The sequence below is a fragment of the Cygnus atratus genome, chromosome 4 (assembly GCF_013377495.2).
Source record: "Cygnus atratus isolate AKBS03 ecotype Queensland, Australia chromosome 4, CAtr_DNAZoo_HiC_assembly, whole genome shotgun sequence".
Classification (NCBI taxonomy): Eukaryota; Metazoa; Chordata; class Aves; order Anseriformes; family Anatidae; genus Cygnus; species Cygnus atratus.
The window spans coordinates 35,168,370-35,182,314 of record NC_066365.1 but is presented as its reverse complement, the minus strand read 5'-3'; the positions used below and the strand labels follow the sequence as shown (position 1 = coordinate 35,182,314).

General features: G+C 40.3%; 1 protein-coding gene across 1 annotated transcript; it reads left to right on the top strand.

The window, feature by feature from the left end:
* The first annotated feature begins 5,561 nt into the window (after nt 1–5,561).
* Nucleotides 5,562–10,626, top strand: LSM6 (LSM6 homolog, U6 small nuclear RNA and mRNA degradation associated). Its single transcript, XM_035549997.2, has 4 exons — nt 5,562–5,686; nt 5,946–6,057; nt 8,722–8,835; nt 10,445–10,626. Exons 2-4 carry the CDS (start codon nt 5,964–5,966, stop codon nt 10,477–10,479), a joined length of 243 nt encoding a protein of 80 aa, XP_035405890.1. The 5' UTR covers nt 5,562–5,686; nt 5,946–5,963; the 3' UTR covers nt 10,480–10,626.
* Nucleotides 10,627–13,945: the final 3,319 nt, after the last annotated feature.

Here is a 13,945-nt window from a genome sequence, read left to right as displayed (position 1 = left end):
ATCTATATTTATAGCTGGCATCCTTATTTTCACTAGTATATGCACAAAAGGATAATAAAGTTAAAAAGACAGGAGTTGCATAACGTACTCAGTTCAAAATTAGCTTTTAACTTAATATGAAAATTTATGCCTTTGTTTTATTCTGAACAAAACTGTTTATCTTGCATACAGAGTTTCTAGTCCGCCCACCTGATTTTACCTTTTTTTTTTTATTATTTTTAACACATTACAAAATCATCCTATTCAATTTCGCTTCCTTATCCTCAGGAGTAGCGATTTGGTAGTCAATGGCCAGGAATTAAGGGTACTGGAAAATACCAGCTCACAAATGCCCTAGGAGTGACCTAACATTGACATTAAATCACATTTTATTTCTAAAGAAATTGTGCTCTCCAGCTCTGCAGCCAATAAAGGTACAGAAAGAACAGAGTGATTACACCGTAGTCTCCATTATTTTAAATACTTAATTGTTTAGTTTCCTGGATTAACAGTGGACTAAGTAATTATTTTTAAAGTTACTGAAACTAGGAATATTTGATTTTTTTCTATAAATATCGTTCCTATTTTTCCTCCACTTCAAAAATAACGTATACTAATAAAAATAGCTTCTTCCATCTAATCAAGTTTCTGTTAATTAAATGAATGTGGGAACTGAGCCACCGAGGATGCAAGTGATTCACCCAAGGTCACCCTGGAAGCCTCTGGCAGAGGCATATGGGAACCCAGGCAGTCTGAACAACATAACACCATCGTGTTTTTTGCCTCTTTCCAGTATCCTCACAAGAGTAACACGTACCAGCCCTGAACACTGACTTCACAGCCTCCACTTGTGGCTTCCAGTCTGGCTAATATCCAGAAAGGCTCTCCTCACACAGACAAACTGAATCATTGCATGCTTATTTTTTTAACATTTGAGTAATATTTTTATTTGCAGTTCAGTAATGTCTAAGGAGCTTCTTCATACTGTACAAACATCAGAAACAAAGGGCTTACAACTCCAGAGCTTAAAGCCTTGATCCTTTGTTTGCATCATCATCATTTTCCAGTATTTTTTCTTGGTATGTTCCAGGACAAATGCTTCAAATTCCTCAGTTATCTACACTTTTATATAATATATATAAAAGTATAAAAAATATATATTTTAATAAATATAAAAAATATATATTATATATAAAATATATATATTATAATATATATATATTATATAAAAGTGTAGATAACTGTATATGTATATGTATGGTATACATATAGAATATGTATATATAAGTGTAGATAACTGTGTGTATATGTGTGTGTGTGTATATATATATATATATGTAGTACTGTGGTCTGCATCAATAAAACTCAGTTTGCTACTATTACAACTGTTCCTTAAACTGTGCTAGCTGCTCCATCCAGTGAAGTAGCACTGCTGGGCTCAGGCTTAATGTTTTACATTTTCTGGAAGACTGCAATGTGTTGATGGAAAAAACAAACAAACAAACAAAACAAAAACCAAAAACACAAGTTATTTTAGGCTTGATCCACAATCTGCTGCTTGCTGAAATCCATGAAAAGGCTCTAAGGCTCTTTCTGAGGAGAGGTCAACACAATTTTTTCCCATATATGAAATACCTGTGAATGCTCAGATAAATGGAAAAAATGCATTGAAAGGGCAGAAGAAGTCAGGGGGTGGCAGATCCAGTCAGGTCCCCAAAAGAGAATTATTCTTCCCACAGGTCTACTTCTGTCCTAGAGCATCAGCTGAATCCTTAGGCGGAAAGGGTCAGAGGGACAGAAAGGTGGCTGAATGCTTCCCAATCCTCCTCATTCATGGAATTTTGAAACAAGGTATGGATTGTTTTCACCCCACTATGAATTAGAACAGCCCCATGTTTACTTCATATCCTCAGGTGGCCATCGGAAGCACTTCTGGGGAGCTGGGAACTAACCTTGCAGATGCTTTACACCAGCAGGTCGATTAAAAGTAACCATTTCAGCTCATCTCTGGGCTTAATCTTGACACCAGGATTTTAACCTGAAGAACCGAATTAGCATCAAACTGGCTATGGAAAAATTTACATTGAAATGTCATCTGGAATTGATATTCCATACTGGAGAAAATAGAGAACTTGTGTTTCTTTGATGTAAATATTTTAGAAAGTTTAAACATAAAAGGCTGGGTCCAATTTGATTGTAATTTGGATATAATCTAGCTGTTTCAAAAAAATTTAAACAAATAAAAAATATCCAGCCTTTACTTAGTGTAACAGAAAGCACAGTTTTCATGTGATCTGTTAAACTATACTTGAACCAAACAGAAAGCAGCAGACAAAAACATGTGACAAAAGCTAATCATGTCACTTAATCCGTATCGGATGACATGAACATCCCGGGCTGGGGAACACAAAGCAAGGACCTGAAGACAACAGAATTTTTTTACGCTCTTTGTCTGAAATCTGTAGCACAGAACCAATATATATATATATTTTTGATTAAGGTCCAATTTAAAAATGCATTAACTTTTTAATTGAGAACATGGCTGGGAATCAGCAGTTCTGATGATCCTAGCATAGCATTGGATATAATGTTGGATAACTAAGCCTTCATTTAAGGGAAAAACCTTTGATCTTTCACTGTATAGGAGCAGATAGAGTGTCATTTAAATTCTGAAAGGCTTGAATTCTCCCATCAAAATGCATGCAAAGAGAATTTCAAACCTCTTAAGGCTCACAAGAAAGCTTATCCCTTGGGTGAACCAAGGAGAGCACTGCCAGGAACTCTGAGGGAGTTACATGAACTCTGAAAGCTTCTAGAGACCTTCCTTTTCTTTTCTACAGACCTGAAAGTCCAGGAGGAAGAGAGAAAGCCTTGGGCTGGGTTCTCACGTTGTTATCCTCAGCTTCCTCAAGACCTGCCACTTGGATTGAAAAAGCTTTTTTGTCGTGACGCTGAGCAGCACAAGGCATCAATGTGCTCAGTTCTTCCTTAGGGATAGCTTTGGAGAAAACATGTTTGGTGCTTCCTTGATGCGAAGAGTGTGGAACAAATCTGAGACTGTTGGCTCAGGCCAGTGGGCAAAGTGATTTTTCAGCAGCCAGGATCCTCTGCTGAGACTTTGGTTTCCAAAAACAAGCTGTGACAACTATCACCCTACTGGTTACCATTTTGGTACCGGCTCATTGAGATGGATTTGTTTTGAAATTTTCAGTGTACTTTCAAGGTTTTTTTTTAGAGGTGTCCAGAGTACAGAGAGGTAATTACCAAAACCTCCACTGACTTCAGGAGGAGCAGAATCTCACCCTCCATCTCTCAATCTCTGGAAATGTGGTACAGCGTTTACTTAAGGGCCCTCAGGAAACCCTGCAACTTCAGTGTTAATTCTGAATTGCATGGTTCTCCACCTTGATGTTATTTCATGGAGGTTGATGCCTTCTGCCCCACACTCTCGGAGGCTCTGAAAAAGAAGTTTCCCTGGATTTGGAACTGGTTCTCAGCCCCATATTTCATTTAATTTTTCTTTTTCTGTCTAAGTAGGTTCCAAAGTTGATTGTTAAAGTCTTGGGGTATGCCATGACTTTGGCCCAGATAGGTTTGTCCTCTGTGACAGAATTGTCAGGTGAGGATTGTTTAATACATCTTTTTTCATCCACTGATTGTAGCCAGGGATTATTTAGGCTGAATTCGAAGTATTCCCACAGACATTCTTTTGTCATCTGGATTGTTGTTCTCCTGCATTTAACTTATGTAAATGGTATTCTTTTCAGAAGAGCTAGAAGAAGTGGACAGTCCTTTTTTACACATTCTGTGTTACACGGCCATCTCGCTCTACGGAAATGCTTTTATTTCAACTGGCTGGAAAGAAAAACCTCCCTAACTTTGAAGTGTTTTTTATTGCATTGAAAAGAGAGAAAGAGAGACTGTCAAATCCCATTTCATTTTTTAAAGCTAACTGTAAAGTTTTAATTAGGTCCTCTGAACAAAGATTCCGAGATGCTTCATGTTTAAGAGTTAGCGACAGTATACGAGCTGCCGCTTTCCATCATTAAGTTCAGTTGACAAAGGCCAATGCAACTTTTTCTTTGTAACTTTGTAACCATTTATGTTTGAGGTGAAGATGTTAATATGGAAATTTTGCGAGCTGGGAATGAGTATGAACTATCATTGTAATTTATGACCTTTCATCTAAGGCCAAATGTAAAGGCAATCACAACTGTTCTATATCTCAAGGCCAGCACATAGCAGATGTATGAAATTTGGAAGTGTTAGACATAAACTTTTATTACCAAATTATAAATAATTTCTACCACTTACAATGTTCACCTTTCAAGTTCATCTTGATTAAAACACAAGGGCAGCATCTCACTGACTTCAATGAGTTGCACAGCTGGAAAAACTCTCTCTGCACTATGAAAGGATAAAGCAATACAGTATTTAAAAGAATCTACTCATAGCAATGCACACAAAGTTTTAGATTTAAATCCTTTTTCATCTAGATGACCGAAACAACAACAAAAAAAAAGAGATTCATTAAACAATGAGGTCTGAATTTTATTTTCATTCTTGAAGCTTTGAATTCTGTAAGCAATCTGCTGGATGTGGATTACTTAAATCCTTTGAAGACCACCTTCCTGAGGTCATTTGGATTTCATCACTCAGGAAATAAAGCATTCTTTAGGTTGTGTGTTAACAGATGTGATTACATAATCTTTCCGAATCTACAAGATAGGAATTTTCTTTCCAGGTCAAATCCCACTACACCAAAGTGCTCGTAAATGTATGTCTTATTGCATGAAGGTTAATTTACCCCTAAGAACAGCATGTGAGATTGTTTAGAGACCTATGGCAATCCTGGAAAAATTAACAGAGATTTGGATTCATGACTTGGCCACAAAGCATGGAAGCGGCGAGCTAACGGTATGAAACTCTTGGCCATTTCGATTACAGTATTTCAGAATAGATACATTTGTAAGCTTAGCAATGGTATTAAGAAGGAAATTAGGAGGATTTGGGTGGCTGGCATCAAACACCCAAAAAACAAACCTGGCACCCACCTGACATGGTGCGGCCTGCTCCCTGTGGTGCCCGCTGCATCAGGCTGTGGTGAGGCCTGGCTGCCTGACTGTGGCCGGTCTTCAGCCCCAGGATGAAGGCCTCCTGGCCTGAGATTTGGGCTATTTTTCTTTATTTTGGGCTGTGTGTGGGGGAGATGTGACTGCAATTGTGTTTAAAAAGAGAAGACAACTCAGGGAGAACGCTTGGCCGTGCTCTGAAGAAAATTTTTTTCCCTGTTCTGAAGAGCACGTTTTCTGGAGCACATTTTCCCTCTATTACAAAAATTAATAGTTTTTTAATCAATAATGGAAGAATAAAGAAAAAAAAAATCAGTCCAGATGATTAACTCCTGTCACGCTATCAAACTCCTAAAAACCATGGTGTTTTGTTTGCTTGTGGGCTTTTTATTTGTTATTATTATTTTATTATTTATTATTATTATTATTGTTTTAATCTTTTTGAAGAACTTGGGACAGTTCCTAAATTTGGGGATCAGCCAAGCCCCCCGCGGGGTCCTTCGGGGCGGGACGGCTGCCGCCTTTGCCCGGGCGGCGCTGCGCGCCCGGCGCGGTTTGTCCCTGCCGGCGCGCCGTAGCGGGGCCGCCTGCATTGGCCGCGAGCGGGCCGGGGCGCGCGCAGGAGGCGGCGGCAGGTGAGCGGCGGCGCCCAACGGCCGCGGGGCCCAACGGTCGCCGGGCAACGGCCGCGGGCTAACGGCGGGGCCGCGACAGGGCCGGGCGGGAGGGAGGGCTGGCCGCCCTGGGGAGGCTCCTTGCCGAGCGGGAACTCCGCGCTGCGGCTCCGGGAGCGGCTCTAGCGGCTCTTTGGCCGCCCGGGTGTTAGGTTGAGCGCCGGGGAGTGCCCGCCCGCCCCGAGCGGCGCTCACCCGCGGCTCGCGCGTCTCTCCCCAGCTTCCCGGGGAGCCCAAGATGAGCCTGCGGAAGCAAACCCCCAGTGACTTCCTGAAGCAGATCATCGGGAGGCCCGTGGTTGTGAAGCTGAATTCCGGAGTGGATTACCGAGGTAAGCTCGCGCCCTGTCCCTCACAGCAAGCCTGCGATCCCCTTGTTCGGGGAGGCTGGAGCCTCTTGAAAAGCAACACAGTGCGAGCTAGCATCTTGGTATACGTGCACATGGACCTCAGAGTGGGGACAGTAAGGAAATCAGCTCTGGAGAAACTGATGGAGAGGAGGTTAACGGTGGATTTACAGATTAAAAATACCTATCTAAATCATTACAACCCTTAGCCACAGTGATTGACTGCAGTCGCAGGATGAGTCTGAGTTTCTAAATTGAGTTTTGTGGAGATTGGTTTGAATTACAGCTCCTGAAATGGTCAGGCCACTCTTCAGTGCGCTGACAGCATGCCTTTTTGAAGCTCCCCTTTTCTTTACCTTCATGTTCTATAACTCCTAGCACAGACCTTGGTCCAGAAAAGCTTCAAACAATAAATTGTGCTATCAGGAAGTACATGAGGGACAAAATAGTTAGTTGCATGCTTGGTTAAACAACTCCTAGACTTGTGTTGGATCAAGACACACAGGGATACAGAAGAGAGCTTAGTGTGTTTTTTGCACCTGTGTGCCCAGTGTTTTTTAACACAGTCCAGCAGTTTTATTCCAGAACTCTTTGGCTGATCTGCATCCTGCACACGTGCACTGTGTGCAGGATTATAGGGTGTTTGTTTTTTAAGCAGTAAGTTAAACTTCTGTTAAGTGAAGTGGCCTGGTCATACTCCCATTAGGCTAAGACTATCAGCCTGCCATTTTTTTTTCCCCAGCAGTATCCAAACGTAACTAAAACTATCATGATCTCCTGTTGAACACAAGCTAGGCATTTTATTCTAGAATGATTTAAACATTACTGTTGTGCCAGAGATACCTATTTCTGGTAGGTTTAATTCAGTTGGCTAAGCTTAGCACTTGTGAGACAAGACTTGTTTGTCCTGTGACAAGGAGTCTTTGCATTCTGACAGTTTCAAATTCTTGTTCACTGACAGGGCAAGCAGTGCCTTATTATCCCTTCCTGTCCCTCTTTAGTGTCTCTCAGCTGATGAAATTTGCAATCTATCATTTCTTTGGATATCCACATGGTTTGAGCATGTCAGGTGGGGTTGGTAGCTGAAAAACATCACTGCTTCTCATCTGTCTTTGGCCTCTGTAAATTCATTCTTGCAGGATTATGTAGTGACAGCTCATTAAAGTTAATTAAAGTAAGTCATCACTTGCCTAAAAGTGCATGCAAGGTGTTTTTTGATATACTTCCTATTTTCCATAAGAACACTGGTACGTTTTACTCATTAAGATACATTTCTAACCTGCCCCCTTAGCTAGGCCTGGAACTCTGCTAGTTTAATATGCCTACAGTCAGGCCTACAAGGAGCTTAAAAACACTTTGTGAGCAGTCAGTTTTTCCCCTTTTGCGTGGAAACAGAAAAGAAAAACACACAGGAAAATAACAATCCTCAAACCATTACAAGTTGGCAGAAAAAACTAAATTCCTAATTATTTAATGGAAGATATTACAGTAACAGTTCTGGAAAATGAGAACATGCCCTAGAGGAAGATTCTCAGACTGGAGTTTTCTCCCTCTCCTCAATACAGCCAAGGTACTATAATTCTGGAGTTTTAATGCCAGGTAAATAAATGAGGTTCTTAATTTTAGTAGTGGCAGTAATTTTAGTAGTGGCAGTAATTTTAGTAGTGGTGTCTGTACAGCAATGAAGTTGGGAAAACGCACAGGCAAGACTGAGGTAAGAACAGCTTGTTAGAAGTTGTTTCATGTACACACACACAAAAAAAAAAATCAGATTGCATTCTCTGAGCAATTCTTTACATCTGTTAATCCCCACATTTGGTTTGTTACATAAATGGTCTGTTCATTAGCTAAGTTAAATTTAGCTCTGGCCATAGTGGTGGGTGTAGATCCCAAGGAGTGATTATGAATAAAAGTGCCATCATACTGCCAGCACAGTGCAACTACTGTGTGAACAAGGTGCAGCCTGAACAGGGGCTATGAGAAGTCAGAACATAAAAACTTCTAAAGGCAGTGCTACTCTAATGCATATTTTCCTGATCAAGAGACCATCTGATATAACAGATTTTTTTCATGCTGTGCATTAATTAAACAGTGTAATTTTATTTTTGTGGGAAGATGTCAGTGTCATTTGGAAACCCCTTGCCTGTTGAAAATGACTGAAGATTTGCTCACACAAAAACAGACTGGCAGCCCACATTATTCTGGGTCTGTAAGCATAAAAATCAATCTGAAAAATGCGTATGGTGTCCCATCCTTGAGAGGTTTTAATTAAACTTAGTAGTCTTGTTCTTAGGTTACCCTGTTACACTTAATGTCACAGGTTCTTCTCAGGAATAAAACACAAGCAAGAAGGGACAACTAAACTTTCAGAGTGGAGGTTGTTGATCTTTTGAAAGTTGTGCCTCAATGACTCCCCCCCACATCCTTATATCAACTGATAAAGTTGCTGCTAGACGACCTGAGGTTCCTTACTCACAGCTTAGTTCTTTTAAGAATACTGTGATCCACTGACTCACCTGCAAGCTTGGGCTTTTAGTTTGTTGTGAAGAGTTTTTTTTTTTCCTCCCTCTACTGTTCAAATGCAATGCATTTTTATTTCTTTAAAAATAAGTTTAAGCCGATTCACTGTTAAACTGTCACTGTCTTCAGGTGTCCTGGCTTGCCTGGATGGGTATATGAATATAGCTCTGGAACAGACAGAAGAATACGTAAATGGACAATTAAAGAACAAGTACGGTGACGCCTTTATCCGAGGAAATAATGGTAACTCCTCCTCCCTGTGTTACTGCTCAGTAAAAGAATGGTATTTTACTTCTGCATTTGAGGTGTGACTGAGGTGTTAGCAGGTTCCCTGTAAGAATGTTACTTTCATACTTACTTGGAAACCTTAATCTGTTTACTTTTTTAGTGCCCCTTTTCAGGGTCTGTGCTTTTCCTCATTCTTGTTGCCCTTTTTGCCTCTGAGCTCAGAGTTCTTTTGGAGAAGCGTGCTCTTTTCTATCCACTCATAGACCTCAAGTTCCTATCACTTGACAGGTTTACTTTTGCACTTGCTGCCTGCCAAGGTGGGCTCTCCTCCACAGGAGGCTCTGTGTTTTGCTAGGTAAACTGCTGGGTACATGGATGATACAATACACATGGACAGCGCTGCGTTCCTGAGGTGTGAATGCCCCAGCCTGAACAACAGACCTGGATGAGTGGTGTTCATTAGTACTGGAGGCTATTTTTATAGTACAGATTCTGCGATCAGTCAAGAAAAATCACTTGCCCTTTGCTATTGAACCTTCAACTGTCCCAGTGCAGTACGTGAATTTTAGTGCGCTGCAAGGACAGTTAGCATCCTTCCCCCTGCAAGAGACTTGCTTTTAATCATAGGCTGATGGTGTCCCAGGCTCCTGGAATGATGCTGTGGTATCAGTGAGGCTGTAGCAGCAGGACATGCCAGGGAGAAGAATATCTAAAAATATAAAAGGTTCAAAAGCCAGATGTGAAGAGACTTGTAGAAAAGGTAAATTAAGCAGTGTTTGACTAAGTTACTAGAAAACAAAGTGCAAGCCAGGAAAGGGAATAGAAAGAAACAAGAACTAAATCTCACGTTACATGAAGAGTCAAGGAGACCGTGGCACCAGCATGAAAGATTCTGTTCTGTTTTGGGAGCAGAAACAATCCTTGAGCAAGGCCAAGTGTTTTTTTGCAAGGAATTTAGCTTATTATGATAAGAAGTACTGTGACACTGCAGCTGGACAATCAATTATGGAAATAAGAATTTATTATAAAAGTTAATAACAATTGGATAAGAGGGAGGAAAATGAAGTACAGGCTAGGCAGAGAGCTTAAGATATCCCAGCTTTAGGAGCACGATAGAATTTCATGTTGTGGGCATTCAAAATACAGTTTGCATAGTCCCACTCTCAGGTAAAAAATATTCCTAAGTGCCTGGGAAACATTGCCTCACATGGTGCTCTGGTATCACCAGCCAAGTAGGTAAGAGATATCTGCTGTCGCATGGGTAATTAGCTTTGCCAGAAGTGCTTGGGATTTCAGCTCTTGTTGAAAGACCGTAACATTAATGTCTAACACCCTTAATTCTGCTGCTTAAAGATTTTATCATGCTCTCCTCAGTAATGCTGCAGGGTAGCTGGGTTTATTCTCATCTGCTGGAGTGTACAGTTTGGCTATGAATATAATACTGAGCCAAGTTAGTATATAATGGGTAAATGTAATAACATTTCTTGAAACATTTCTGACTTCATGCTGAAGGGGATTCATTACTGTCATTTGACAAGCCATGGAACTAAGATGTTAAATAAACAGTCTTCTGCACGTTATTTACCGAAGCCCTCTTATGTGTGCTGCTTTCTCGTTTTCACAGTATTGTACATAAGCACACAGAAGAGAAGGATGTGAAGATGCCAGAAAGAGGCTAATTTGTACTTGTGAACCTTTCCAAAGGGACGAGACCTATTTGATTTGTAGTTAATAACTCACAAGTGAAATACACAAGTGTTTAAATATTTTTTTTAAATAAATGTAAACCAGTCTAAGCTTCCTGAATGTTTTTGTTTCAAAACACTGCTTTTGTTCCACTGTACAGAAATAAATAAAAATGAAGCATGTAACAGTACCACAAGACTAATTCAAAGCAACAGCTCATTTGGTTACACTAACAGTCACAGAAATACTGATTGGAGGTAAGCAGGTGTAGAATCACAGCCATGCAATCATGGCAAAACAATCGTTTAACTGATGTTGGGAAGGAAAAAGAATCTGGTGACAGCGACCTGTCTTTTTTGGAAGAGATTCAGCTTTAAATGCCAAACTGTAGCAAGAGTCATTGGGTAAAAAGTTCAGCTGCTGACTGTTAAATTACCCGAAACATCTTGAATTGTGGATTGGAATCAAGGGATGCAACAGTGACACTTCAACAATCAGGGGTGGGGAAAGAATTGAGTCAAATGGAAGAAAAACCCTAAGGGGTAGCACAGCACCCGCTGTGGAAGTCAGTCACCAGTGAAAAGCTCTCAGCTGGTAACCCAGCACAGCTAGCAGCCACTTCACCTCCCACCTTCATACTCCCCTCCCTCCCCTGACTGCAGTTACCTTTGTTTTGGTTTTGCATCTCTTTACAAACACAAAGGAGTTCTTCAATAAAAAGCAATTTAAGCTATTATTTAAAGCTACTCCTCAAAACAGACTAGAAATCTAAAAGCTTTTGCTAACATATCACGCGTATTCTGTTCAGATAGCTTGCGCTTTTTCTCTCAACTTAGCACCATCCGTACATTCTTTTTTCTTTGTGTGCTAGCCTGAAACGTGAAAAAAATATACTGAGCTCATAGCTTGGAGTATGTGTAAGGGAAAGAGAAGTATCTGCACAGGAAGTGAAGTCACAACTTGTTTGTTTACATTCTGCAGCAATCCTCCCAGTTAATTAAAGACAAGCAAGTAAATCCAGCTCAGTTTTAGATGGATACTTGCATCAATTTATAAAATCCTTTTACTTGCAGTCAGACAAGAAATAAATATGAAGGTTCAGGTGTTTCTTACTCTGACCATTACCACACTTAACATCCAGATTTTTCAGAACACTTTTTTGTTTCTCAGAACAAGGTTATAATTTAGGGTACTGTGCCTCATGGTGAGGTTACTTAGCTTTTTTTTTTTTTAAATGAGTTTTCTGAAGCCCTCCTTTATTCTTTGAGCTGCTTACAGTGCCCCCGAGAATAAGAAAATACTTCTAGCTGTGGATGGATGAACACAAGACAATTGTGTTAGCGTAACATTGCCCCATTCTTTTCAAGTACCAGTAGCTCTGATGCAAGTAGGGAGCAGTAACATTTCAATTATACAAGGCAGAAAATGTAAGTTGCTTTTCTAAAAAAAATAATAAAAAAAATGTCAGGGAATAATTCCAAATTATTTCGCAATTAATAGTTAACCTTTCTACAATAAAGACTTCAGAAGCCACTACAGAACACACAAATAGAGACGCTACTTTATAAAATGCTTCAATAATTTTATCATTCTTTGACAAGGGCTTGAAAATGGTCCAGAATGTGAGTACAAATCACCAGCTTGCTCTTCTGTAAGTGACTTCTAAAAAAAGAAAGGTGTGCTCCAAGTGAAGCACGCAGTTGCTCATTTGTTTTGTCATCTTCATACAGCTGGCAGGTTACTGTACTCTTTCAATCCCTGAGACTTGTTTTATTTTTTTATTATTATTCCTCCTCTACCTACCCAGCTGTAGCAATATATTTTGTATAGACTTTATTCTCAAGTGTTTGCATCTCTACCTTGATCACTGCAGTTCTGTTTCTAAATGGCTAATTATGGAACAACTTTCAATTGTGATTGGCTACTTCAAAAGGCAGTGCATGGTCTAATCACAAATTAAACCCCAACTTTGGAAAAGACTGTTTAAATACTGAGATTTTTAATGTGTTTTAGATTATGAAGTCACAATTTGCTACATGAGATTGATAAAATTTGCATTAAAGAAGAGCTGTTGCAATCCATATTCAAGTTTTAAAATAAGTTAATTAAATGTTTAATTCCCACAATCACTGGCCTTCATGTATATTTTTCAAGATTTTCCTCTTAATTCAAGCTTCAGCCCCTGTGTTGAAGTCAAGCAAACATTTAAGCCTTACTTCAATTAAGCATTCCAACGTTTGCTTTGAGCTGGATACAACATTATCGTGGTTTTATCTTACTTATCTTTTAGATTTTGTTTTGACTTACTGTGTTATATGTAACAACATACGCTACAAGTAAATCAGATGCTAGACAGTCAGCTTTCAGAGTAGCACATGGAATGCTATCCAAAGTTTAAGGCAATCTTTCTCATGATGTACGTATATAAACACAGTAGAACTATGTATTTCACAAACTCTTGGTGCTTAGAAATCACTCAGCCAAGTTTATACAATCCTTACCCCACTGGGAGAAGAGCCACCAACAACATGATGCATTTTCTGTACTCTTAAAACTATAAGCGTATCTTCGTGCAGACATTATCAGGTAGTAATGCTTACGACCTTCATTTTACCTAATTTACTATGTCCTGCTGCTATTTCCGTAGCAGCTAGATGTCAAACTTTCCTTGAGTGACTTACACATGCTTGGCCATAACAGCAGTCACTTCACTAATTAAAAGAATGCCTCCAAAATCAAATAATCAAAAACTAACCAACAAATTAATTGAGTTTCAAAGGACAGAGCGGTGTTTCCGTACCTTAATAACGTCACACAGATTCACTTCACGAAACCAAGGCCATCCAAGCACTGCCCCAGTCCCACCCCCTCCCATGCTTTCAGGTCACAGGCAGACCCTGGGAAGAGCAGTAACTCCAGAACTTCTCTAGAATCCAAGTGGAAAAGCCAAAGTACACCACAACACCTTAAACAAAACCCTGACCAGAAGCAGCAAGGCACCCATTCTGTGGGAGCAAGAGGTCAAGGAGCTGGGTACTTACCCCCAGCAGTGATAGAGCAGGCAAAGGTGCAGTTACTACCAAAGCCCAGATGCCCTGCAGTGCCGCTCCATCAAGGGAGCAGAGGGTGCTGGGAGAGGCTTGCTTTAAAGGTGTATGCACTGCTGACTGCTCACTTTCCCAATTCGCCACTTGGCTCCTCGCTGAAAGGAAATCTAATGTAAAAGCACTCTGAACACTATTTCTTTGAGCTCTGCCCAGCTTTTTCACAACATTATGGTGACAGCTGCCCAGAATCCTTTTGGGCACCACTTGCCCATGAAGCCCTGAGGTTCATGCCCGGTTCCAAAATGGGTTACGCCACACCGCTGTAGGTTTCGGCTGCATTGTTCATGGTAGCCAAAAGAATGTGTGAAAGTGTTTGCAAAGTGACGCCTTAG

Excerpts from the sequence above, each read along its gene's own strand:
- LSM6 (XM_035549997.2), top strand. The coding sequence starts at position 5,964 with ATGAGCCTGCGGAAGCAAACCCCCAGTGACTTCCTGAAGCAGATCATC. Across the intron at positions 6,058-8,721 it reads TTCCGGAGTGGATTACCGAG|GTGTCCTGGCTTGCCTGGAT; the intron begins GTAAGCTCGCGC and ends CACTGTCTTCAG. Across the intron at positions 8,836-10,444 it reads CTTTATCCGAGGAAATAATG|TATTGTACATAAGCACACAG; the intron begins GTAACTCCTCCT and ends TCGTTTTCACAG.